Source organism: Nuphar pumila, chromosome 4 (assembly GCF_984573655.1).
Source record: "Nuphar pumila chromosome 4, dmNupPumi1.hap1.1, whole genome shotgun sequence".
NCBI lineage: Eukaryota > Viridiplantae > Streptophyta > Magnoliopsida > Nymphaeales > Nymphaeaceae > Nuphar > Nuphar pumila.
Window position 1 is genome coordinate 103,501,261 of NC_143252.1, and position 27,784 is coordinate 103,529,044.

The 27,784-nt window shown below is 35.7% G+C and overlaps 1 protein-coding gene and 1 long non-coding RNA gene across 3 annotated transcripts in view; both read right to left on the reverse strand.

Annotated features, from left to right (window-relative positions):
• Positions 1–15,673, reverse strand: part of LOC149840389 (uncharacterized) — a 201,890-nt gene extending 186,217 nt beyond the window's left edge. The window contains exons 1-4 of one of the 2 annotated variants that reach the window (XR_016431553.1): positions 15,490–15,673; positions 15,302–15,373; positions 15,070–15,182; positions 14,100–14,501 (exon numbers count right to left, since the gene is read on the reverse strand). This is a non-coding gene — a long non-coding RNA (uncharacterized LOC149840389). Of the gene's footprint in view, positions 1–14,099; positions 14,502–15,069; positions 15,183–15,301; positions 15,374–15,489 lie in introns of those variants that run through there. The other variant, XR_016431552.1, reaches the window with a different exon arrangement.
• A 1,910-nt stretch (positions 15,674–17,583) lies between these two features.
• Positions 17,584–25,337, reverse strand: LOC149840390 (putative U3 small nucleolar RNA-associated protein 7). Its single transcript, XM_090004419.1, has 8 exons — positions 25,270–25,337; positions 25,067–25,146; positions 24,844–24,933; positions 21,926–22,058; positions 21,173–21,291; positions 19,910–19,977; positions 19,250–19,298; positions 17,584–18,860 (listed from the first exon to the last, which is right to left on the reverse strand). The coding sequence occupies exons 2-8, from the start codon at positions 25,133–25,135 to the stop codon at positions 17,844–17,846; spliced, it is 1,545 nt and encodes a 514-aa protein (XP_089860545.1). The 5' UTR covers positions 25,136–25,146; positions 25,270–25,337; the 3' UTR covers positions 17,584–17,843.
• Positions 25,338–27,784: the final 2,447 nt, after the last annotated feature.

Here is a 27,784-nt window from a genome sequence, read left to right on the forward strand (position 1 = left end):
TTTCACATACATTATACCAAGAGAATAAATCAAGAATTATTTGAGCTCAATATCATTCTTAATGTACCTTTGCGCCCATTTCCACAACCTCTAAGATATCAAATTAAACACAAGCAGAAAGAACGTAGAGACTAACATAACTTGATTTGGATGACATAAATTTCCCTAGGGATATTGCAGTTGCATCGCATTTCACTTGGCAGGGTAAGAAATCAAAGTTTATCAGGAGAGTTTGGGTTTTCTCAGTTTGGAAGATAATGGCTTGAAAGGAATCATGGTCGATTTTGAGATATTAGCATTGATCATACTGAACTTTGTGCTTGACTCGGATGGGAGGTCGCATCTAGAGCTCGTCAAAAGTGGCTAGGAAAAATGATAGATTGGTTCGGGGGAAATCGCATCAACGTCTAGAGGATCTGATTTCTTTTTCCAGTGAAGTGTTCCAGAGAGCTCTGATGATGATGCTTTCAAGCTCCAGTGATGCTCTGCCAGTTATAGGGAAGGAGAGGTAAAGGGGGGGGGGGGGGGAGAGGGTCGTGCAAGTTTGACGTGAGAAGCGTTGCATTTAGAAATTCACCAGTAATGCATATTCTCGCTAAATCGTTAAGAGAAAAATGGAAAGCAAACTTGATATATAAGCGTACCTGAATTCAGGTTGATGGGTATAATATTTCAGAACATGTATATCCATCTCTTTTTCTTTCTCTAGATCTAAGGGACTGAATTCTCTTTCTAACTTATGGAGAGTTTGAAGAGAAAACCATTATATAATGGTTTGGGGACTATAACATAATCTGATTAGGAGTCTATCTTCAATTCAGGCCATTACAGAATCATAGACAGAGTAGGTATTTCCATATAGTGTATCATGCCATATGAAATATCACAAGGCCCAATTAGATTAGATCACATAAACCAAGTCTGAACCTAAGACAGTGTTACAATATGTGGTTCAACGTATGTAGGCCCACACGATTTTCTAACAATCTCCCACTTGGGCCACATACGTAACCTTATAATCACATATTATAACCTTATGAGCTCAAAAATACAGTCTTATCAATTGATATCTCTACCAATCCGGTTTATTGATCATGTCAACATAGAACCAAAGACGTCTTCATTACAAATAACGTAATTTGACCCATCAATGATCACGTATTTCGACATAACCAAATAACATGGATTAAGTATGGATGTGAAGCATGGAAATTATATGCAATGTGATCAAACATGCCTGTTTCCAACTGGTCCTTAAAAACTTTAGTGAGATCATAATATAATGAGTACAGAATGAAACTAAAACTTTAACTTTATACTAAAGCGGCAAAAAAAACTTTATTATATCATAGAACATCCAAATACAAACTCCCACTAAACAGGCATATCATAAAATGATAAAACACCCATGCGAGCAGTATGCTCGTGAAAGACCATGTGTGGCAAACCTCTAGTAAGTGGATCCACAATTATGAAGTTTGTGCCAATATGTTCTATCGATATTTGACCATTCTATACTCTTTCTTTAACAACAAGAAACTTAATGTCAATATGCTTTGACTTCGATGAAATCCTTTTGTTATTGGAATATAGCACTGTTGAATTATTGTCATAAAATAACTTTAGCGATCCCTCAACATTATCTAAAATCTATACCCTGTGACAAAATTATGTAGTCATATCCCATGGTTGGATGTCTCATAACAAGCTATGAATTCTACTGCTATGGTTGAAGAAGCAATGAGTGTCTGCTTGGCACTCTAGGAAATAGCTCTCCCGGCCAATAGAAAAATATAGCTTGATGTAGATTTGCGACTGCCTTGGTATCCTACAAAATCATAATCAAAATACCCAATGATCTTCAACTGATCTGACTTCTTGTATGTGAGCATATAACTTTTTGTTCTCTGCAAATATCACATAATCTGTTTGACTGCTCTCTAATGATCCATACTTGGGTTACTAAGATATCTACCTAACATTTCAACAATGTATGCTAAATTCAGACGTGTATATACATGAGCAAACATAAGATTCCCCACAACAGATGCATAGAGAATTTGTTTCATAACCTTAATTTCATACTGGTGTTTGGGGCACTGAGCAAGACCTCCTTTAACAGCAGGAGTATCTTGTGGTTTGCAATCCTTCATGCCATATCTTTCCATAATCCTTTTGATATAGCTCTTTTGTGATAATCTAAGAATACCCTGAGAATAGTCTTGATGTATTTGGATCTCTAATACAAAAGAGATATCCCCAAGATCTTTTATTTCAAATTTTTTTGTCAAAAATCTATTGGTTTTGTGCAGTATGCCTATATCATTACTGGAAAGCAATATGTCATCCACATATAAAACCAAGAAAATAAATTTACTCTCATTGAACTTATGGTATATGCATTCATCAACTACATTCATCTCAAAACCAAACGAGAGAACAACTTGATGAAATTTATGATACCACTGACGGGAGGTTTGCTTAAGTCCATAGATGAATTTCTTTAGTTTGCAAACCATCTTCTTGGCATCGTCTAAGACAAAATATTCTGGTTGGCCCATATATATTGTCTCATTGATGTCTTCATTAAGGAATGCATCCTTAACATCCATCTGATGCAGCTCTAAGTTATAATGAGCCAACAGTGTCATCATAATCCTAAAAGTCTTTTGTAAAAACTGGAGAGAAAGTCTTTGTGTAGTCAATGTCTTTCCTTTGAGTAAACCCTTTTGCAATAAGACAATCCATATGTCTTTCTACATTACCCTTTGAATCCCTTTTGGTTTTAAATATTCATTTGCAACCAATGGGTTTCACACCTTCAAGTAATGGGACAAGATCCCACACGCCATTGTCCCTCATGGATTTAATTTTCTCATGCATTGCTTTAATCCACTTTTGAGAGTTGAAACTTTGTGTGGCTTGATGAAAGTTTGTTGGATCATCTTCATTAGGCCAATATCACCCTCATTTTTTTGTAGAAAGACAATATAATCATATGAAATTACCCTTCTCTCTCTAGTATATTTTCTTAATGGAATTGGTTCTTAAGGTGTTTTATCCATAGATAAAGAACTGGTCCTAATAAGATTTGAACCGAGAAACAATTTAAATTTATTATTTCTAAATAAACAAGAATAACCATGTTTGTCTAAAATGAAAATAGAAATCAAATTCTACCTAAAAGATGGCTCAATAAATGTTTCTTTCAAATAGAAATAATTTTTAGTCTTTAAAAGTAACCTAAATGTCCCTATTGCCTCAACTTTAATTATTTTGTCATCGTCCACATAGATGAATCTTTTAGCATCAATTGGCGGTCGACAACTTAAGCAACCCTGCATAGACACACTTATGTGAGTGGTAGCACCAGAATTCATCTATCAAGTGTGTTCGGGCACATAAGTCAAATTAACTTTAGAACAAACCAAAGTAAGGAGCATATATTTCTTCTCACGCCAGGCATGACACTTGGTACAATCATTCTTCATGTGACCCTCTCGTTTGCAAAAGAAACAACTAGACTTTGGGTCCTGATGTCTTTTTTGTTTCTTTTGCGATTGAGAGTCAACTCCAGCTTCTCTAGTCATTTTCTTTTTCTTAAACCCGTCCTTAGAGGTTACTGTCAAATGAGCACTCTCAGTCTTCTCTTGCTTCATCATATCTTCTTCTTGCACACAGTATTGTGATCATTGCAAAAAAATTCCTTTTTTCTTTTTCTCTCTTTCCTCTTCTTTTTCCTTTCTCGCCCTTTTCCCTTTTTGAAGAAAAAAAAAAAAGAAAAAAGAGAGAAGAGAAAGAAAGAAAAGAAAGAAAGGAAACTCTTTTGCAAGGTCTCACTTAACCTTTATTTGAAAAAGATATTTTGAAATTACTCGCCTCTATTTTTGAAAATTTGTGAGAAAACATGAAGAGACGAGATTTGCTCATCGGTACGAGGTTCAACTGTTCCTGGCGCCTTTACTAGGGGTAATTAAACCAAGGATCAAATAAATGTCTTTTGCTTTGCCTAAATTTGCCCAAGTGATTATTCTAAAAATCCTAAAATGCACGTTGAATCATGTTTGTGCTTATGAAAATGCAAAGATGTATGCTTTTGAGAAATGCCTCAGAAATTTTGGGACTTTTTCAAGTGATTTTAAAATAAGTTTGAAAACATCTTTGAAGAAATTGTTCAAAAAGTTGAACTTGATTGGAAAAACTGAAATTTGAATCTACACTTGGAATTTGAGATTTGAAAAGGAGATTTGAATTTCTGAGTTTGAAATAATCAAAGATTGAAATAGATTAGAATTTTTGAATTGAGGAAGGAAGATTTAAAGAAAATGAAATTTGGAACTTGAAGTGAAATGGAAATTGAAAATGAGAGTTGAATTTGGAATTGACACTGGAATTGAGATTTAAATTTTGAAATGAAATTGAAAATTGGAATTAAAAATAGAATTTGAAGTCAGAAGGAAATTTCAAAGTTGAATTGAACTTTGAAATTGGAGTATTGAATTGATTTTGAAATTGAATTTTGAACTTGGAAATGAATTTGGAAATTGGAATGAAATTTGGACTTTGAATTTAAAATTGAATTTGGATTTTGAAATTGAGAATAGAATCTGAATTCAAACCTGGAATTTGAAATTTGGAATTTGAAATAAGATGGGTTTTGAGAATTAAAGGATAAATCTGAATTTATAAATTGAAGTTTAAAATGATTTTGAATTTTAGAAATGAAAACTGTGTTTTGAAAATTTATTTCAAAATCACTTGGATTTTTGAAAGATGATTTGAAATAATATGAAGAAGAATGCAATTTTATCCTAAATGATGAATGCTTTTGATATTTATTTGAAGATTGAAAATAAAAAGCATATTATATTTTTTAAGAGAATTGAAATAAGATTAAATCATAATACATTCATGACTATGGTCACAAATATATTATAATATAATTTATATTTGAATTCTAATAAAGAATAAAATAAATTTTTGTGTCTTTATAGGATTTAAAATGAAATTAGCTTTCGATATATCCATGACTATGGCCACAAATATATCTTAAGTTAATTCACATATTAAATCCTGATAAAGGAAAAAAGAATATTTCAGAAAAATATGATGGGAATCAAGTGTTATTTCATAAAAGATAAAAATTCTAAGTATTGTTCACATTTTGACTATGGCCATAAATGTGAATGAATTATTTACCTTTCATTAGAAAGGTGCACGTGCCATTCGTGTTTCACCATTATGGATTTTTGAAAGAAAAGTAAAAAGATGAGATGAAACAGGTAATTTATGAGATTTACATGCTCATACATTTTATTCTAAACTGGAAAGATAAAATTCTCCTTAATGTCTAATTATTACAACTTTGAATTGGAATTGGAAATATCAAAAATTTCAAATCTAAGAAAGAAAATCTAAATTTTTCATGTATTCCTGCAAAAACGGGGTTAGCATAAAGCAAAACACAAAATATGAAAAGAAACTAAGAGGCTGTATTGAAACTAGAATGCATATGATGCCTGAATGCTAATGGGGAAATATACATAAAAATGCATATACAATGCACTATGCTGATGAGAAAGTATATGTGTGAATATGCATGCAATATCTTAGGCTAATGACGACCTAGATGAGAAGGCATATGTAATACCTTAATCTAAATGAAATCTATAGATATCTACCTAAGTATGGTATTTATGCTACATGAATAAGGCTATAACAAACATAACCTCTAAATTAGAGACTAGAAATATTAATGAGGGTGGAAAATGATGGCAATATGTGTAAAAGCACAATGGACTTAGATGATAACTAACTAACATGGATTCAAGTATTAACAAGTACAGGACGAATGGCATACGATTTGTTGTGGTGATGAAGATATACTGTGGTGATGAAGATATAAAAGGTGTAACAGTACAAGTGCAGCAAGTAGATGAGGTGAAGTAGTGTGCATGTTGGTGCAGGGAGTGTAGATGGTGGTGCTAGAATATGAAAATGCAGCCAGGTGAGGAAGCTGGAAGCTACTGAGGAAGTCAGCTGGGGTGCAGAACATAGGTGAAGTGTTGTGCATATTGGTACAAGGGGTGTGAAGATGAAAGTGTAGTGGGAGTGCCAATATTGCAGCAGTGTATGAAACACAGGGTGTTGTGTAAGTGCTGGAGGATGTAGTTGTTGTATGCAAGGGAAGATGAAGGTGCAGCAAGAAATATAGTAGTGAAGTGCAGATGTGCATTGCATTGGTGTACAACAGGTAGGTAATGTTGGAAGTGGTAGATAGTCCAATAACACATGATACAGGTGGTGTTGTAAGTGGCTGCCGGTGAAGGGTGATATGCTATAGGTGTGTGATAGTAGAAGATTACAGCAGTTCCTTAGCTGCTATGCTATGAACATGCAGGAGGTCATAGTAGGTGCAGCGAAGTTGTTATGTAGCAGGTGATGAGCTAAAGATGTGTGCAAAAGTGAGTGAATGTGAGTGAAGCCCCAGCTGGTGGCAGGGGGATGTCATGCAGCAGGTGCCGCAGGGTGGGCTGTAAGTATGAAGTAGGGCGTGAAGCTGGAGTGAGGTAGTAAATGGTGTTGTGAGGGGCTGGTGCACAGGGACGGAGTGGTAGTGCTGCCAAATTGCAAAGGGTGAAAATGGTAAATGAAGAAATGCAACAATGTAATGGAAGTGGAGAGTGCAGAGTGTAGAAGGTTGTGAAAGAAGGCATGCCTAATGGATTATAATGAGAAGCAGGTTTGGAAACAAAATTACAGGTTTAACAGAAAATGAATTTTCATTAGCTAAAAAAAAAAGAGTTCAACAAAAGATTGCTGGAATTTTGAATGAAGTTAAGTTTATCTTCACTTTTTCCTGCAAAATACTTGGTCAACACCCCTATATTCGTAGCTAAAACAGGATTTTGAAGATAATTTTCTCAACCATCTTGCCTTGAACCTCTTCTCCAGATTCACCTTCTGTAACTCAACTCTCATATGATCTTCCAGTTGGATCATGCCGACTTGTTATAATGTTATCGGTTCACTTTTTACAATTCCTGAAGAATAAGCAATCAGATTCTCACTCCAAAATTCACCTACAAGGTTATGCATCAGAATCTCTGCATCCTGAACCAAGGCCACTGGTTCATCCCCTTCATTTTCAGCAAACCTTGTATTGCCATTATGAGCAGGGAGTGCTCCAAAAGCAGTGATGTTCTTGTGAGAACTTCATTCCTTGATTTCAGGTTTCCCTTTTAGCACGTGCCACTGGTGTGGTTTTTCCTGCCACCCCTTTTGCTTTTGTCATTGTTGTTGCCAGTGGTATTCACGAAGAAGGTGAAGCATGACTTCTTCTTGGTATCTGAGTTGCTCTTTGAGAGTGTAAGGCTCTCGTATACTCCATTCTCTATCCCCAGTTCGAGTCATTTGGCTCATTCTATCAATTCGATAAAGGATTATGATGAAAAAGTGGAGATCAAGCCCTTCAGAGGTTGGGAGAAGTTGTTCAAGATCATCGACAATGCATGCCCCTCTGATATTGGATCTCTCATCTTGTTGCAGGTGGATCTCCATCTATGAATGAAATCTCTGGCATTTTCATTGTCATTCTGTCATAGATTAAAAAGATGGTTGAGGGTTGGCAGAGCCTCTGTATTGAAAAGAAACTGTTTGATGAACAAGTTGACAACCTTGTCAAAGTCTCGCAACTCAATTGGATTGATATGCTCTGCGTACCATTTTGCTGCTATTCCCTCCAGACTGCGCAGAAAGCATATGAATAAAGCTCTGTTGTTCCTTTTAAACCGGTTGCATTCTGCGAAGAACATGGTCAAATGAGCCTTGGGATTGTCGGTTCCATCAAATTTAATGAACTTTCGGGGAAGGTCCTCCAGGTTGTCATCCCCTTCTAGGCTATCATAGAAATCTTCGCAGGTGTAGACTCTCTTGCCTTTGTCTCGAGCCTGCAAATCTTTGACTACGCGAGTCATCTTCTTCAATTGCAGCTGAATCGGGTCTTCCACCGGGATCTGAAACTTAGTCTTGTTCACTAACTCAGGCTCATCAATGGTTTTCTTGGGCCGATACAAGGAGTTTTGGAAAAATGCAAGCTACTCTTCTGAAATTCCACTAGAGGGGGGTGAATAGTGAAATACGATAAAGATCGATAAAATAAAATAATCAGACAATAAGGCACAACACATAAAACACATAATTTATACTGGTTCGGTCAATACGCAAACCTACATCCAGTCCCCAAGCAAACCACTTGAGCTTTCCACTATAACATCCGAGTCACCGGATAAATAGTACAACACCCTCTTCCTCAGAGGTCTTCTTCTCTCAACAGAGAAGGGGCACACCCTCTTCTACAGAGGTCTTCTTCTCTCAACAGAGAAGGACAACACCCTCTTTCACAGAGGTCTTCTTCTCTCAACAGAGAAGGGGAACACCCTCTTTCACAGAGGTCTACTTCTTTCAACAAAGAAGGAAAACAGTGAATAACAGAGTTACAATACTTCCTATAGAACCTTCAAAATGATATGAATGCACGAATGAAGGATTCTCAGAATGTTCTGTTTGTCACTCAGAGGATACTCTTTGTCAAAGAGCTATACTTGACTTTTTCTCTTTTCTTTCTTTTCTTTTTCTCTTTCTTTTTCAAGGCTCTCTTTTCAAATATCGAATAGGTATTTTTCTCTTTGTAAGCTCACATGTCCATTCTATTCCCTGTTGAATAGATTATTTGAGTGTGTTTATATAGCTTTAAAAAAGTAGTCGTTACTTTTTGAAATCGTAGCCTTTTTGAGATGTGAAATATTATGTCATTTCAAAAAACATCTTTAAAGAAATTCGAGAAAGCCTTTTTCCATAAAAGTAAAGTATGGGGTACACTAGTCGTTGTAATATTTTAGGTAATACATATTTTATGTAAAAATATATTTCTTACAATAGTACATTGAACGTTGGATTGTAGTTTTGTCTTTATCCTAATTAATGATTTGAGGTACATAAGTACTTCTTTACTTTAAATGAGTGTAAGTACAATGAGTGCTTTGAGATATTTATTTGTACATAGTCATGTCAAGTGTTTTCTTTATGTTGTGTTTTTCAAAGTCTTCAGAGAGAATGAGGACTACAAGAAAGTCGACATTCTTGAGAAGGATATTTTAACAAGGATTTCTTACAGGAGGTATTTAATGCTATACAAAGAGAATGATGACTTCAAGTAAGTCGACATTCTATGGGTTTGTAAAAAAGGTAACTAGAGTCATTTCAAAAACTTTATTATATTTGTTTTCTTTGTGTAGCCGATTTTCATGTTTTGTCTTTTACCCATATTTGAAATCATTTCTTTAAAGAAGGTAACTAGAGTCTTTTCAAAAACATATTATATTTGTTTTTCTTTATGTAGCCGATTTCATGTTTTGTCTTTTTCCTACATTTCTTTTCATGTTGTCTTGTATATGATGTAAGGTACAATTATTACATTTTGAAATCATGTCAAAATACCTTTTTCATAAAGGGTTGTAAGAAGGTACAATTATTAGTTTTCAAAAAGGAGCTTTTTGAAACTATCGTATACTTTTATGATATAGTTTTTATGAATGAGTATGTAATATACAATATACATGTTCCTGAAGGTTCTGTTACATATGACTCTAAAGAAGAAAAAAATCTTCATCTTGAGGTAGCCGATCTCTTCAGTTGATCTTTAGGAATGCATGGCTCATCAAGCTTTTTCTTCAAGGAGTATGATTGCACTAGTTGTACTTGAACAGGAAGTCTCCATCCTTTTTGGGTGAGATATCCTTGCATCAAATACTCGTTAGATTTATGGCAAAACATATTCAGTCATAATATAACATTTTTCAAGAGGACATATTATCATATCATATAAAATCAAATATGACAGTGTATCATATTATGTGACATCAAAACAGAGTTTCTCAACATCTTCCTCTGAGTCTTCTTCTGCCGACTCTGAAGCGCTATCATGCTGAACTTTCTTCTTGCTGATCTTGACGGGCTTTCCCCTGATCTTGTCTTTGGAAGATACTTTCTTCGAATTTGCCCCAGCCTGTTCAGATGTCATCTTTGCCATCATCTTTTAAAAGACTATACATGACCAGATCAACATCATCTTCCACTTTCTGGCCATGTCTCCTAGATGATCTGAGAGAATTCATTTCTTCTGCCTCATTGTCGTTGTACTGCTGAACAGTCTCCTTTCATGTCCTTGTCTGAACCATGATGAAATATCAATGCTTTTTGCAGAATAAAGGGATGGTTTAGACTGAAGAATTTTTTGGGGGAGAGAGAGATGATGAAGGAGATATCTAAGGATTTGAAAAGAAATCTCTTGATTAAAGAGATTTTATATGGAAATTTTGAATAGAATTCGAAAGACATATATGAAGAAGAGAAATTTGAAAATAGATGACAAGATTTGAATATTTGAAAAATTGCAGACAGGATCGAAGAAATTGAAGAAATCAAAAGAAGAAAAGAAAATACACCTGAAGTTTTGAAAATCTAAGGAGAGTTTTAAAAAGGATTTCCAGGGTTTGGGAGAAATAGTTATGAAGAAATAAGGAAAAAGAAAATATATACACCTGGACTTTGAGAAGATAGAAGAAGACTTCAAAACAAATATCTAGGGTTTTAGAAAAGGATTCAAAAGAAATATGCAAGGAGAAAGGGAATAAAAGAAAAAATGTATGTCGTGCCATTGGTAGATTTTTTTATGCAAATGCCTTATCATTTAATCTTTGCAACAGTCCATATTTTGGTGCAATGGTAGAAACTATTGCAAATTATGGGCGAGGGTTCAAACTGCCTTCTTATCATGAGATCAGAACATGGATTTTGAAGGACGAGGTAGATTGTACTCATGAAATTTTGAAAGAGTTCAAAAAAGAGTGGCCAAAAGTTGGTTGCAGTATTATGGAAGATGGTTGGACAGATGGAAAAGGAAGAAACTTAATTAATTTTCTTGTGAACAGCTCATCTGGGACAATATTTTTGAAGTTTGTTGACATCAGCGACATGGAAAAAACTTGTACAAATTTGTGTAAGTTGTTTGAAGAAGTTGTTAAAGAAGTTTGTGAAAGTAATGTGGTGCAATTCATTACAGATAATGCACCAAATTATGTGGCAGCTGAAAATATGTTAACAGCAGGAAAAACATGTTTTTGGACACCATGTGCAGCCCACTGCTTAGATCTTATATTAGAAGATATTGGAAAGATATCAATTTTTAAAGATACAGTGAAAAAGGCAAAAAAAATTACAAGATACATTTAGAGTCATGCATGGGTATTAAATTTAATGAGAAAATTCACAAAGAAGAAAGAACTTCTGCGTCCAGTCATCACTCGTTTTGCCACAACATATCTTACACTTCATAGTATTTGATGTTATAAGAAAGAGTTAAAGTCGATGTTGTTATCTTCAAATTTTAGAACATCTAATTACTATAAAAAATCTGATGCTAAGAACATTTCTTATATTGTTCTTAATGATCATAAGTTTTGGGCTGCCATATTATATGCAATTAAAGTTACACTACCTCTCGTGAAAGTGTTGCGACTCGTTGATGCAGACGAACCTGCTATGGGATTTTTGTATGAGGCAATGGATAGAGCGAATGAGGAAATTGCTTCAAACCTTGACAATGTCAAAAGAAAATATAAACTTATTTGGGATATCATTGATAGACGATGGGACTTGCAACTTCATAAGCCTTTGCATACAACTGCCTATTATTTAAATCCACATTTTCATTATGTTGACAACTTCAACCCTGATGGAGAAGTTATGAGTGGCTTTTATGATTGTGTTGAAAAATTAGTTTCTGATGCAAATATTCGGTTGAAAATTACAACACAAATCGATGCATTTAAAAAGGCAAAGGGCTTGTTTGGCAGAGAGGCAGTTGTTACAACAAGAAAATTAAAAAGTCCTGGTAAGTTTGCAATTATGTTGTTATTTGTCAATATTTTTTTATGTTTTTGTTAATTATGACATTCTTAATGTTTTTATGAATTTTTTATTATTTTATTTGAATGCAGCTGATTGGTGGAGTTCATTTGGGCACGAAAATCCTGAGTTGATGAATTTTGCAATTCGAATTTTAAGTTTGGCATGCAGTGCATCGGGCTGTGAGAGGAATTAGAGTACTTTCTCATTAGTTTGTGACTTTGTATTTTATTTTTGAAATACATTTTTATATGTTTAATTATCTTCTATGTCACATGGGTGCGGGTGCGGGTGCGAGTGCGGGGATTCGGCACTTCCAAAAAACCTGGGTGCGGGGGTGCGGTAGGGGCAAAAATGTAAAATATATATATCATGTATAGTGTATATGTATGAATGTATGGTAGGCTGGTAGCTGTTAAGGTCCATGACATTTATGCATGTTAGCACGTTCACCACAATAATATGCCCTTAACAAATTTAAAAATTGATATGGTGATTAGGTGTATTAATTGTCATAATTATGGACATTTTAGTAATTTTTATTAGGAAAACACATTAATAATTGTGCATTTTGAATGCACAACTAATAAGTGTGTAACTTATTTTTACACAAAATTGCAAAAATAGCTATTGGTGTCCATTAATGCATGGAGCTGCCAAGTCATTTTTAAACTTCAAGGGTGTATTTTATGGACATTGTTTTTGCCCTTGCAAGAAGGGGGGTCCGGGGGCTCCCCCCGGCGTGGGTCCCGCTGCGCGGTCAGCGGATGGGGGTCCAGGGGGGCACCCCTGGCGGTGGGTTATAGGGGGGCAGCGCCCCCCCCCCCCCCCCCCCCCAAGATTTTTTTTTTTAATTTTGCAGCCCATTTCATAGGGAAAAAAATTTAAAAAAAAAATCCAAAAAATGGACAAAAATGACCCTAGGTGCGATCAACACACCCAGGGTCGGGTTGACCGCACCCGCGTCGAGTCGCGTCGACGCGGGTGCGGCACCCTGCTAGCCGAATCCCTGTGACATAGATTATCTTATATTTGATTATCAATGATTTGAAATTATAGGTGCATACAAAACGAAGGAATAGACTTGAACAAGAGAAGATGAATGCATTGGTTTTTGTAATGTACAATATGAAATTAAGAGAGAGAAATATGAAGAGGAGGGCTACCAAAGACCCTATATGTCTAGATCATATAGACTTAGACGATAGTGGATTGTAGAGAAGGAAGATCCACTGTTGTCAAGTGATCCCAATTGGTTGGAGGATTCATAGTTAGATCCGAACTTCGACATAAATGTCATTGAGCATGTGCCTATTGAAAAAGTCACTTCACCTCATGTTTTACAAAGTGGTTCTAGGCAAGACATGTCTTCAAGAGATCGAGGTAAAGTTATATTCCTTTTACCTAGCTATGAATATAAATGTATTTTTTTAATTACATAACATAAATATTTAATACATGATTTTTTATTGAAGGAAAAAGAAAAGCAAAAGAAGTAATTGAAGACGTGGATGAAGAAAGTGTAGAGGATGAAGAGTCAGAGAATGGAGATGAAGAAGAACATATTTATATGGATTCTTCAGATGATGATATTGAAGACTTAAATATTGATGATGACGAGACACAACAAGAGCCTAGGCCCTAATTCATATCATAGAGCTATTGGCCATTTATATATTTTTTGAGACTTTGAGTTGTAATTGTGAATGTTAACACTCTCATTTTGAAGAATTCTGGACAAATACATTAACATTTGGTTGTTAATGTTAACATGCATTTTTTAATTATGACATGTTGTTAGTGCTAATATGCATTTTGTTGTTAATGTTAGTTTTTATTGAATGAATGCTCATATTTATGCAATTAGATACTTATATAGATCAAGTTGTTGCATTAATGTTACTTTTACATGTTAATCTCATATTTTTTTCGTATTTATTTGAGATTTTTTATTTCGTGTGGATTGGCGCTTAATCAATAAAGCATTTCTTATTTATTTATAATTTTAGATAATTTATATAGTTTTTTTTAAGTTTAAAAATAATTTTTGTTTGAGGCTTACGCTTTGCGCCTCGAGGCTTACGCCTCGCCTCAGATTTTGGTGGAGTGCCTCGCTAGGCCTACGAGGAACCTCTGTACCTTAAGTATTTGGTTATCACTTAAATTGCGTACTATTACTTTTGGATCAGCGAAGCTATTTCCTTTTCCTCACACCTCCTCCCCAAACAAAGAGGAAATGAAAAAAAGAAAAGAAAAAACACTCGAATAGTTCTCAAATGAACGAGAGAGAGAGATGAAAACTAAAGATTTTATTGCGATAGACAACAAGAACGCTACATATATAAGCAAAAAAAGAAAAGAAAATGGATAGTGTTCAGTTCATGGAATGGAAAGCTCGTCTCATGGAATCAAGAATGCTACTTTGTGAACTACATTCCATATCCCTCCCTGATGCGTGTCCGTAAACAAAACTTCAATTCCATGGATTCAGCTCTCAATTCAACGAATAAAACAAGCTTGGAGCCTTTCCTTCTCTTTTTTTTTCATCAATCAAATAAAACGAGCACACACCGTCTTCAGTAACAACACTTTCAGTATTTGCAAAATTCCAATATACACTAATAAATATGGAAGAAAAACTACCAATTTAATCCAAACAAAAAGATCGTGAAGAACAGAGGGATAATTTAGTAGATTCTATCAACTCATCAAAAACTCTAAACAGAAAGGAATAGAAATCGAAGCAATCTGCTTTTCGTTAAAACAAAAGAGTAAAATTCCGCAAATTCCAGAAATCGCATAGTAAAATCCAAGGGAAAACAAAAAAACTACTCAATTTAACTCAAACAAAAGGATCGTGAAGAACAGACATATAATTTAGCAGATTCTAGCAACTCATCAACAATACTGAATTCAGAAAGGAATAGAAAACGAAGCGATCTGCTTTCCGTTTAACCAGAAGACTAAAACCCAGCAAATTCCACAAAATCCAAGTGAAAGCGAAAAGGTTTAAGGATAAAAGAACGATCAAGAAACAAAATTGCGGTACTCTTCAAACAATCGAGAAACAGGATTCTGCTCTCGTTTTCCCTTTTTGTTTACCTGTGCCTTTGAAGGTGAGATCGGCCTCATCAAAAACTCTAAATCCAGAAAGGAGTAGAAAAATAGGCGATCTGCTTTTCGTTTAACCAGAAGAGTAAAACTCCGCAAAATCCCTAAAATTCAAGGAAACGAAAAGGTTTAAGCACCAAAAAAACGACCAAGAAACAGAATCGCATTACTCTTCAAACAATCGAGAAAACGAATTCCGCTCTCGTTTTCCCTTTCGGTTTACCTGTAAATTTGAAGGCGAGATCGGCGATGCACGAAACGACGGGCTGCGAGACCTCCATTCCGTACCTTTTAGCTGCCGAATCCAAGCAAAAACAGGGGAAAAGAAGATGAGATCGAAAAGATGATTAAATAACGACGAGATCTTGCTTCGTGGAGAGAAGAAAAGAGCAGTTTAAAGCGAAATCAGACCTTCCGATTCAGCGATTTTGATTACCGCCAGGCGAACTCAATCTCTCAGCTTTCCGGCGACCGGATCGTCGCAGTCGTCGAGATGGACGCCTTCCCTCTCGAAATCTCCGTCCTCCTCCTCTCCCATCTCGTCTTCAGCCAAATCGCGCGCGAGACGCGGGTGGTTGGGTGGGTATAAAAAGCCCGCGATTTTGAACTGCCTTCGCCTGTGTCACAATGATATGCCATGCAATTGCCTTCCGAGATGACGCTTTGAATGTTTAATGACGCCCCTGATACATAAAGAGTTCATGTAGTATTTTTAATAGTTTTAAGTTTTAGCATTTTTTATAATTTCTTAATAGAAAAAAAACACTTTTATATATTAAATGATCAAAAATTAATTTTTATTGTGTACTATTTTTCAAATGATTTTCGGGATTCGAGTCAGGTGTCGGTCCTACCCGTACCTGTATCTTTGCGAGGGCTTCAACAAGATCTGGGTGGGTCATTGAGAATCCGAAATCCCCATCTGTGGAAGGTTGAAATTGAATCGGGTCCGTAGGCTGGACTTTAGGGCCATGATGGCCCGTCAGGCAGATGCAAACAGATTGGATCCGGATCAGCTAAATACATAGAAAAGTTGGATCCGGATTGGTAGGAACAGCCAAAAATCATAAAATAGTTTGTACTTATCAACAGGTCAGATTTAAAACAAATAATGTTGTGTTGGGTTGGATCCAGGTCTGATAAATAAAAAGATTGAGCATCGAGACAAAATAAGGTAGCATGACCCAACTCCTATTATCTATTTCACATGAAAACCAGTATACTTAACATGTTTTGTTTTCTGATTACAAGGGGTTAGATCATATCCAGATTTGGAACTCTACTCAATTCAGAATAAGAAACCATATTCAATAGTTGATGGTTGGATCCAGTGTTGGGTCAACCTTGACCTGACCTATATCAAACCCATTTGCAATGCCTAGTGCACATATTATCTAATAAAAAGTCAAATTTGCAGGCGGCTTTTTGCTAATGTGGATCTAATTAGATCGATTTTTAAACTTGGCTTGTAATGTGAAAAAATTGGTAGATTATAAGCCATCGTTTTTGGGGAACCCCCCCTCCTCTCGATGACTGCCTAAGGTAGAATTCTACCTCTTGAAAATTAAATTTAAAATTAATTGTAAAGTTTTAAATTAGTTACAGATGGATTTGAGATTCAGATTTGAATTCAAAATCTAAATCCATATCCAAATCTACATGAATCCTATCATAACCAGATCCTAGTCAATATGAACCAAATTCATATTAACTTGAATCAAACAAACCAGATCCAATATGATTTAATCTAATAAAAGTAAAAAACAAAGATAAGTCATTTTTGAAAAATGTAATTTTTGAACCCACTATAATTTGATTTCAAAAAACAAGCCATCAACACGATCAATATTTTAAAACGAATCTAACGATATTCACATCTGAATTTTGCCTAAATTTAACTTAAATTTTGCTCTATTTTCACTCAAATTTAAAAGTTGAAACCAAATTTTTTTTCATAATTAGCTCAACTTGGTTTTTTCGAGCTTTGAGCGATGCCTAAACCCAACTGACTTCACCTATAAAAGCAACTGTTTTCTCATGATTTTATAAATTTTAAATACATATATAATTTAAATTTTATATTTTCAAGTTTAAAAATCATGAAAAAATACACCATATTACAATTTGTGACAGCAGCTGCACGAAATGGGCTTGGAATCTGAATTTGATATTGGATCAAACATTTACCCATTACCGTTTTAAATAAATATAAATTCGGATTCTATTTTAAACTGTACTAGAAAATGATAATAATAACCTAGTATAACAGAATCTATGTTCTTATATAACTGAGTCCCCAATGCCATGTTTCAAGCAAGATACAAGCCAACTTCAACTTGACTGAGAAATGAAAAGATCAGTCATAAAACTAGAAATTTATATTTTTAGTTTCAGGCAAAGCTAATTTTGGAATTCAGAGAAGAAAAAAAACTTGAGAAATATTAATTTTGTAATCGGATGATATCCTCAAAAATAAAACAAAATGTGCTCGATACCACAAGCAGCTTTTTCTCGACTACATATACTTTAACATGCTTCGTGCAAATACAACATTCAAGAGAATAGAAGTAACAAAAATAAGCATAAGCAGAATTTTGTGAACATTGCCTGTTGAGAGAAAAAAAAAAGCAACACATGCCGGTATACACCAAAACACGCTCTGTGCTGCATTCTCCAACAGAAGCAGCCTTCTACCATACCTCCATACTAGAGGCTGCACTGAGAGTTTAGCCTATCATCAGGATCAAACTCTAACATGATCGCATCTACTTGCGCACAAATCTTTGAAGTGCCACGGGCAAATCCATCTGCTTTTCAATTTTCCGCTTCTTAGAATGTTCCTGCTCCATCTGTTGTTCTAAGAAAGGTCTCTTGGCTTTGCTAATTGCTTCCTTCTTCTTCTTCTCCACTTTGCTTGGTTTACTTCTTCCCTTGGTTTTCTTGCTCCTAGACATGTTCTTAGCAGAAGCAACAGCTTCAGCCATTTCAGCCTCCATTTCCTGATTGTTGATGCCTTTGTTGGCTCCCTTTCTTTTGGGTTTCATGGAACCAATTTTTGTCGGGTCTAACATGATCATTTCTGGCTGAAGTTTGTCAAGCAGAACATGCACCTCCCTCTCCCTCTGTTGCCGAGTGGTTTCGAACGGATTCGCAACAAATGTATCAAAGTTTGGTTCACCAGAACCTGGAACAAGAATAGAGGAGATCCCCATTGAGTGACCAAGGCCCAGAACATCCTCATATGGCTGGAATATTACTTTCCCTACTTGAAAACCTTTCACCATTGAGTGTTTCATGTAAAATCTATAATCCTTAGTTCCAGATTCATCTCTCCAGATTTGCACCAATGACCCGCTTGCTAGGGCTAAGAGACCTTTCTGACTGAAGTCCATGGTCTTTGCATGGCCTGAATATGTAAATAAAACTTCGAATTTCCTAAGATCCCACAACTTGATTTTCCTATCCATGCCTGCTGTCGCCATGAGGTGTCCTCCCTTATGGAAGGCTATTGATGAAACAGGACCATGATGACACAACATCTTCACGAGTGGGGTGCCATTGTTGGGGTTCCACATTGTGACTTTCCCACACGTGTGACCCAAGCCTGTGACGGAATTGAAAGGATTTACCTTCATCACATCGCAACGCCCAAGGCCTGTCCGGTGATGACCTACTATTACACCTGTACTAATATCTTGAAAATGGAGTTGCCCAAACTTGTTTGTTGATGCAAGGATCAAGTGATTTGGCAAAAATTGAAGCTTCAATGGTGATACACGCTCCTGAGATCCATTTTCACAGTAAGCAACAGCATATCAAAGTATGGAATAACATTAAATGCTAGAGAAAAACTCAGCTCTAATAAGATGGGTCAGGTTGTATTGGGTTGACCAATCTCATGGCTAGTCAGACAAGTTGGTTGGGTATCTTTACAGACGGATTTTCAGACATTATAATATTATCAACTTTTAAAGAAAAGGAAAGCCCAATTCAGACACAACAAACTTTTCATCACTGGGCACCATGCAAACACAATCCCGATTTAAACCAGTTCTTTCTGCAGCAAACAAAGTTAAAGGTGGACAATTGCACATCCATGAACACCTGATGAAAGGACAGAAGTTTTCCTTAAAATGAAGCAGAATCAATGAAACACCAAATATATACGAACCTTAAGGCAGTGAAGTTCTGTCCCCTTCATGTCATAAATATATGCATATCTGCAATCATGTACTGTGTCAACCTTTAAGGAAGCTGGCAAAAAGATATTCAATTCAAATAACAGCAGCTTATGCAACACAAAGAACTATTACTAAAAGACAAAAAGTGAACTACAATTAATTTATGTGGACAAAAAGATATAATCAAAACACAATGTAGTCACAATGGCAATAAACTTCAGCATAGAACGAATATCTGGCCAATAGAACTTAACCACAAGGCTGATAAAAATAACGACATCGAGAAAATATAATAGTGGAAAATAATAATAACAAGTGTGCCCAATACCAACTTCAAGTGCTATTGTGGCTGCTTTATCTAAGGCAAAACAGCAACCAGGTTACAGGATTTCAAGGTTTGACAAAGCTGACCCTTGGGTACTTTCACAGGACAAACATCATAGAATGGCTTGTTGAATTAATATTTGCTTTATGATGAGGTTATTTCATCAATATATTTATTTCAGCAATATGCCAATGAGAATATATGGGAAAAGCAAACACCTTAGTCTTTTTCAGAGATGCCCAATGACTCTGATCCAAATAATACCAAGTTCTCAATTCACTAAACAAAAGATTAAATTATGAAAAGTTCCTGAGATGATACATACTTCTTTTGGGCTGTTGCAAAAGTGTTAAAAATAGGTGAGAACACCACATCACGAACTGTCTCACGAACCTGGAAGGAAACATAATTGAGTCAGAGCAGTTATACAATGAACTTGCCTCTGATTTCAACTTAATGCATAATCATTCAGCTTTATCAAATCCACAATGTGCATTTATTCAAATGCATTCAAGCAACTAAAATAATAGCAGATAGTCTTGCCATGTTCCAATAGCATAGGGTGGCTTTACAAGGACCCATTTTTACATTTTTTTATATTTAAATATAATAAATGAGCTGCACCATAGTCTTTTGTATTCTATTCAGGTCTCTATCAAAATTGTCACTGGTATCTCTTTTCTTAAATCCTTCAGCATGTACAATATCATCCCTTCATAGTTCATACTGGTGCTGTTTGATAACATATCTCATACACAACAATTAAGATCAATTATTGTCCTTAAATTGGTATTATTGTACATGAGAATGGCCTTGAACATGTTAATTATTCAGTGAGCATGCCTATGTTGCTGAATACTCATACAAGAACAAACGGTAACGGGATGTATCCCTATGACACACAGGCAAATTGATAGGTATGGAAGAAATTAAAAAAAATACATTATATTTACACTTATGTATGTGTGTATGTATATCAATGTCTGTATGTGTTGTATGTGTAAAACTGTAAATACATTTATGTATATTGCATAAATGTATGCAGGAATACATGTAAGTATACAATTATGCATTATTTATCATACTTTATGTCCATATTTGTAAAAAATGTCCACACGTACAAACAAAACATCCACTCCAAAAAATAGAGCTCAACATCTTCACTATTGAGAAATATAATGTCAACACCAACCATCTGATAAAAGAAGGTAAGTTCAGCATTACATAATTGAATATGATAATCAATCAATACTGCAGTCGATTAGATCACTAAAGAGAAAAACAAGGCTTTCAAATAAAGTAGGATCTGTTTGATTTCCAAAAGGATAATGAATAATGAACTTCAGTAGAAATCATGAAAATCATATTCTCTATAGGAATTCCATAAGATATGGATTTCTGTTTTCTATTATCTATGCACTGCCAATGTTATAAAAAGAACTTAAAATCAAACATGATAACACTGGGATGCCACATTAGTCTCACCGATTAGTGTTTTGTAAAATTATCATTTTTTTCAGTAACTATCTGACAGAAACATAATCCTCTACACTACTGAATCTTTCCAAAAGATTCAAAAGAGAAAAACCTGAAATTCCTTTTTGAGGCCCATAGTTTTTGTCTCAATTATTGCCAAGTGACCTTTACGTCCTGCAATCACCATATAGCGACCATTCATGGTATAATCCAGTGTATATGGTCCAAAGTCTGTTCATCCAGTCAGAGACACATATCAATTAATCACATTATTAGAGGAAAATAAGTCGCAGAGCATATAATTTGTGACAGAAAAAAGAAAAAGACAAAAAAGAGAAGGACACAGCTTCTGAATTCATAACTGATAAACCTCAATATTGTGAAAATTTTCCAGGTGCAGTAAATGAAGAAGTTCTAGCAATGGATCATGTAAAAATGTCAAAATACTAGATAAGCATAAGAGATCATTAAAAATCCTAGGAACTTTGTACCTCATTAACAAGGTACACATCAACTAATAAAAAAAAACTTACTAGGGAAGTGACACTGAATAAATGCCAGATTGAGGGAAGCGGACTAGAAAGAAAACTAGACTTATGTTAAAATTTTAATGATTTATAATTATATATAGTTCATTACCAAGTTTAAATTTAGCTCAAATCTCCACCTTAGCCATCAGATTAAGTTATTCACAAAAAGTGTGGAAAAGGGAAAATAAAAGCAGAAAGAAAAACAAATACAAGGTCATTTATAAAAGAGCTGAGATATAAATATCAGAGAAAACATAAAGCTGCACAAAGGAATACAAAATAGCAGCTGCATGTAGGTGCTACATGAAGCATCCCTAGTAAATGCAGAAGTTCACCTGGTAGGAATATATCAAATGCCTTCCTCGAGCTTAAGAGATCTACTTCTGGGAGAATAGCTTCTTGTTTTATATTCCAAGTTTTCTCTAGGCCTTCAGCTTCCAAATATCCACCATCACTTGGCATCAACCACTGTAGTCATTTTCACACCTAAATCATGATTCTTTCCAAAGAAAATGCAAGCCTGATAACATCAGAAGAAATCTAAAAAAAACAAGTCACCAAGCACTCTTAAAATTCCAGCACTGAAAAGCAAAAATTTGATTTTCCTCTAAAATCATTTAAAATTTTGGTATTTGTAAACACATCAAACCAGCAACTAATAACTTCACTACATGGATGAGAAACGTAGCTGCAAACATTCTAGTAGTCCTTTACACAGGTAAAGTTGACCAGCCAGACTAATCAACATGAAAAAACTAATTGACTAAAAGAAATATCATAATAAAGTCGTGCAGATCGACAACGAGTTGGTTCTCAACCAAGACACCGAAACAAAATATTGCAGAAGCAGTCAAGGTAAAATTTCAGGAATATGACAATGATTGATACTACTGGAATTTGCCTCAGGAGGTCACTGAATTTAAAAAAATGATCAACAGAGAAAACACAAACAACAGAAATATCTTTTCAATGAATCAAAAATCATAAATTTTCGATATCGGGGTGCCAAGATATGATACGAATAATAAGTCTGACTGACGCACCAGAAATACAGTCACCCGAATGATTGTACTCTCTGTTTGGGTCCATTTTCAGTGACTGTAAAGACAGAATCTGTCGGACCGAACACAAAAAATGTAGGGAAGTTCGTTAACTTTCCAACAATTCTAAGCACACACAAAATGGAATTATATCTAAGGAGATACACTCCAATTACCGGGACTGGGTCAGACAGACCAGAATGCATAAACGCACAACAAACACAAACACACAAGTTTTATTTTCAATTTTTTTTTGGTTGATTAAAGTTTGACCTGCATGAAAAATACACTTCTAATGGTGATTTCTCCAATTTTCAACAGCCTTTCCTCCGAAACCCAACTCTGGTTAGACAATGCTCAACTCAAACATGAAAGATATTCAACCACACAAGATTTCAAGAAATAGCTTCACAAATCCGAATTCTTTTAAAGACAAACAAATTTCAAATATGGTGCAAACACAATTCAACTCTAACAATGAGATGACAGATTCAAGAAACAATAACAACATCCACAACACAAGTTTAATAAAGCAATCGGGTTTTAGCCAAACCGATGGAGACGAAAATTGGCCGGTTCAAGCCACAAACACTTCCTTCAGCTCCAATGGTCACAAGATAAGAAGTGGTCTAAAATTGCTACCAAGGAACACACAGAGCACTATGGGTCACGAACAACAGTGATGATGCATTTCGAACAGCAATGGTGGACGGCCTTCACGTCCAGCACGATACCACGAGGATGGAGGGTGTTCTACTCGGCTCCTCCAAGCTTGAATACTCCAAGTTCAGCTCAAAACACCAAAATCGCCAATTCTTTCTCCAAGTTTCCCCCCAAAACTTTGCCAGAATTTTTCAAAGATGCAAAAAGATTCCCCTACAATTTTTTAGAGCTCTTTTAAAGATAAAAAAAAATTGTTGTGGATCTCATTGGTCCCTTGGGAGGTCACTGCCAAAAGGCCAATAAAGGGCCATCTTTTGAAATTTTGGTCTTACTCTCCTCTTAGCTGGCCAATAGAGAGCCACAAAGAGTGAGATGATAGTCCCCCTTCGGGGGCACCTCCAAGAGGCCCAATGAGAATAGGCTGTGAGGTGGTTGGATTAGATTCGACCTTAAAGTCGCCACATCATACTTTGGCCAATGGCACTCTAAAAGAGTTGGCCAATAGGAGGGCTTCAACCTAGATGGATTTGACCTCCAATATTCAAGATAAAATTAGATCCAATATCTAGATCCATGACTGGAACAAAATATAAAACTATCATTTTACCCCTTATACTCTCTAGTGCCACAAATAGATTCTAACGGACACTAGAACTATATGGATTCGTAAAATCCGGGAACTATAAAAAAACAAAAAAATACAAATATTTTTGAGTGATTTCAAAGTAAAAAAAATGGAACCACATATCAAAAAGAATTTTCTAAGATGGATGAAACAAAAATATCAAAAAATTAAATCATATAAAATGACCAAAATGACCCTAAGATCCATTTGGATCCAAACTGGTCAAATTAGGCTTGGATCTTCTGGGGTAAGACTTCCCAGACGGATCGCTCTTCTGCTTCTTGCTAATATCCAAATGCTGTTGATGCTCTGCATAATAAAGTGTACCATTTGGTATAAGGTTTCACCTCTCAATATACACTTTCATGACATACAATCCTTATATCAATCACTGAATTTCTAGTTACTGGGGCAGCCAGCTATTGCTTGGGACAAGTGCAATGCTCATTTTAACACACACTTCAAATACAATTTCACTCATCACTGTCAAGATATCTTTGATCCAACACTAAAATACATTAGAACAAAGCATGTTGACAACGAAAATTATCCAGAAAAAAAATCAAGATCTTTCACATAAGTGGAGAATACCAAACTAATCATGTTTTCCCTGAGGATCTTCCGTGTCTCAAGCATTGATTCTTCAGTCCAACCAAACAATAGTATGACGGTGTACTCACAAGTCGTAATATTCCCAGATTACGCTTGTATTCAGAAATTATGTTCTAGAAATCAGCACATGGATCATCAATTGCAACCTTAGATTCCTTATAGTGTAACAGAATAAGAAACCCGATCGTGTCGAACAGGAAATCGCCTACCTCCGCGATTGTCTTCATTTCTCAGATATGCAAAATTAAATACGCATATATGTTGATCAACACAGCCAAGAGCAGGACGCTTAAATCGGGAAAATAAACAGTACCTTGTGGACTTTAGCAGCAGCTGTTGCAGATTTCCCATATAGATCTTCTCTAACGGCCAATTGTCCTCTGAGCTTTTTATCTTTGATCGCCTGCAGAAGCAAAAGGCATAGCTTCCATCAAGCTTTCAGCAAAGCCTAATTCTAGTGAATAGCATCCATTTAACTGCAATGCAAGGCAATGTGAACTAAATAATTCAGTGGTGAGGACAAAGCACTGCGGTACCTCCAAATTGGCATCGTTCCCCCGCAGATATTTCTTAAAATCCAGACCCTCTTCATCGCGCACAACCATCTTCGCCTTTCCTGCACAATCGAGTTATCGATGTGATAATCATACAGGCTCATGCATGTAAGCCATCGTTCCAAACCCGCGAATTTCCAAAACCCTAAACCCGCGAAATTAAACAGTGCTTGAATTGAACACACCTATAAAAACAACTGAACAACGACCACGAAGGAGACGCCGATCGTAGGATCAATACAACACTCTAGAGGATCAAAAGACACAAATTTCAGCAATTTTATCCGCAGGAAAGAGACGAAAATAGGAACCCAACAAAAAAAAAGGACTTGCTCACGGTCACAGACCCAGAGAGAGAGAGAGAGAGAGAGAGAGAGAGACGCCCGCTATTGATGGCTGCTTCTGCGCGAAGGAGGCAAGAGGGGTTTCGAGTTTTGGGAACACCAGAGGGAGGTAGGGTTCGATCGAGGGTTTTTTGTTGGTGTGAGTTAAGAGTCGGGTTGGCTCGGAGCTGAGGGCTCCGTGATTAGCGGGTCGGGTTTGTACCGGATATTCGATCCGTGCTCGAATCCTAGGGTACATGCAAAAAAGTGCGGACCCGAATAATATCTGGGTCGGCCCGAAACTGACCCCAAAAATATGTATGTGGGCTGGGTTTGGGTCAGGATTTTTGCTAGGTACCGAACCCGACCTAGATTTTTTCGCCGAGTACTATACCCAACTCAGTGTTTTACATGTATTTTAAGTGAACTTATCAAATTATGTGGATCCCAGTTTGGGATTTCATTTTTCGAGACCTGGTAAAACCTGAACCCCAACACTGTAAACATCCCAAATTTTCACCCTCATTCATAAACACTTGTCTCCTGCCACTGGGATCCACTCTCTGAACCCTTCAGGGAACCAGTTGGTTGATATCTGAGCCAGAGTCATTCAGAGCCCGAATTTTTGCCTCAAATCCAAATATTTCAAAATATTCAATCTTCATTTTGACTCAATTTCGATCGTCGGTTCTCATCCTCAGATGAGAATCTTCAAGTTCTTTGTCTCTACCAGGGGTCCAAGATTCCAAGTCCCTCATCTAGGGTTTACATTTCATGTGTCATTGCATATCACTGCATGCTTTTGACATATCATTTCATTGAATTGCATGTCATCACATCTCATTATCGAGATCCAGTACTCATGTTTTCAAAATCTTTTAATCCAGATTCGATTTTAAAACGCATCTTTGTAAAATAATTTCAAATACTTGGGTTTTGAATCGACATTTTGTCATTTGCGAGCCCCCAGGATCTTATATTTCGAAGTGTTTTTCTCATAAAATAATCTGAATTCGTTTTAAACTCAATTTTAATTTATTTCAATTCTCAGATGAGACACATTTAGGTGGTGTCACTTTTGGATTCCTTTATTTATCAAAATTTCTCAAAAATCTCAGAGTCCTAGTTGGATCAGGACTCTGTCTTTTCATCTTTTTGAATCTTTTTAAAACTCCATTTTGATTTTTAACCAGTTGTAGTCATATCCCTTGCTCATTCTTTTCATTTTGGCCAAAATCCCAGAATCCTAGTTGGATCAGGACTCTTTTTCTAGAGTCTCAGTCGGATCAAGACTCCGTCTTTTACCACCATTTTTACCTGCTTTTTGAGAAAGCCTTCAAAATCTTTCGTTTTAGTCAAAAATCCAGAGTCTCAGTTAGATTAGGATTCTTTTTCAGAGTTTCAGTTGGATTAGGACTCTATCTTTCATCGTTATTTTTACCGATTTTCAACCAATTTCTTCAAAATCTTTCAAAAGGAGTCAAAACTCATAATTTTAGTTGAACCAAGACACTTTTTTCAGAGTCCCAGTTGGATTAGGACTCTGACCCTGATTTCAATTTTGAGAGAATCTTCCAAAATCTCTTCATTTTTCTTTTCAGAAATCAAAATTGGTACATTTTTATCACAGAGTTTTAAAATTTCGGGATTCTATCCTAGAGTCCTGATCGAATCAAGACTTTATCCCATAGTCCTGATCGAATCAGATTTCTATTTCAAGTTCATTTTCTCACTTTATTCTCACTGGTTTTCAAAAGTTCTTGAAATCTCATCATCTGTTTTCTTGAAAATAAAAAATTCTCAGACCTAGTGCAATTAGGACTCTTTCTCAAAGTCCTAGTCAGATCAGGACTCTGAATCGAACTTCAATTTTTACCTTATTTTCATCTATTTTTCAAATCCCTCTCGTTTGTTTTCTTAAAAATCCAAAATTTTAAGAGTTCTGGTCAAATTAGGACTTTGTCCCCAAAGTCCTAGTTGGATCAGAACACTATTCTGATTTTACTGATTGTTGCCATTTTCATGAGTTTTCGCAAATTCTTTCATCTGTTTTTTAAAAAATACCCCAAAACTAGAGTTTTAGTCCGATCAGGACTCTATCTCAGAGTCCTAATCTGGTTAGGACTCTATTCTGAATCTTGTTTCTACCTACATTTTCATTTTCTCCATTTGTTTTTCCCAAAATTGGTCTATTTTGCAGAGTTCTGGTTGATTCAGGACTCTATTTTAGAGTTTCGGTTGAATTATGACTCTATCCCTGACTGTATTTTTCGACGTATTTTCACCAGTTCTGATAAAATCTTTCAAAAACTCCTTTATTTGGCTTTCAAAAATCTAAAACCTTAAAGTTCTAGTTGGTTCGAGACTCTGGTCCAGA

Coding starts and splice junctions, on each gene's coding strand:
- LOC149840390 (XM_090004419.1), bottom strand. CDS start 25,135: ATGGTTGTGCGCGATGAAGAGGGTCTGGATTTTAAGAAATATCTGCGG. Junction 19,978..21,172: donor GCCTCAAAAAGGAATTTCAG/GTTTTTCTCTTT, acceptor GTTTCCTTCCAG/GTTCGTGAGACAGTTCGTGA. Junction 19,299..19,909: donor TTTGCAACAGCCCAAAAGAA/GTATGTATCATC, acceptor ACATGATTGCAG/ATATGCATATATTTATGACA.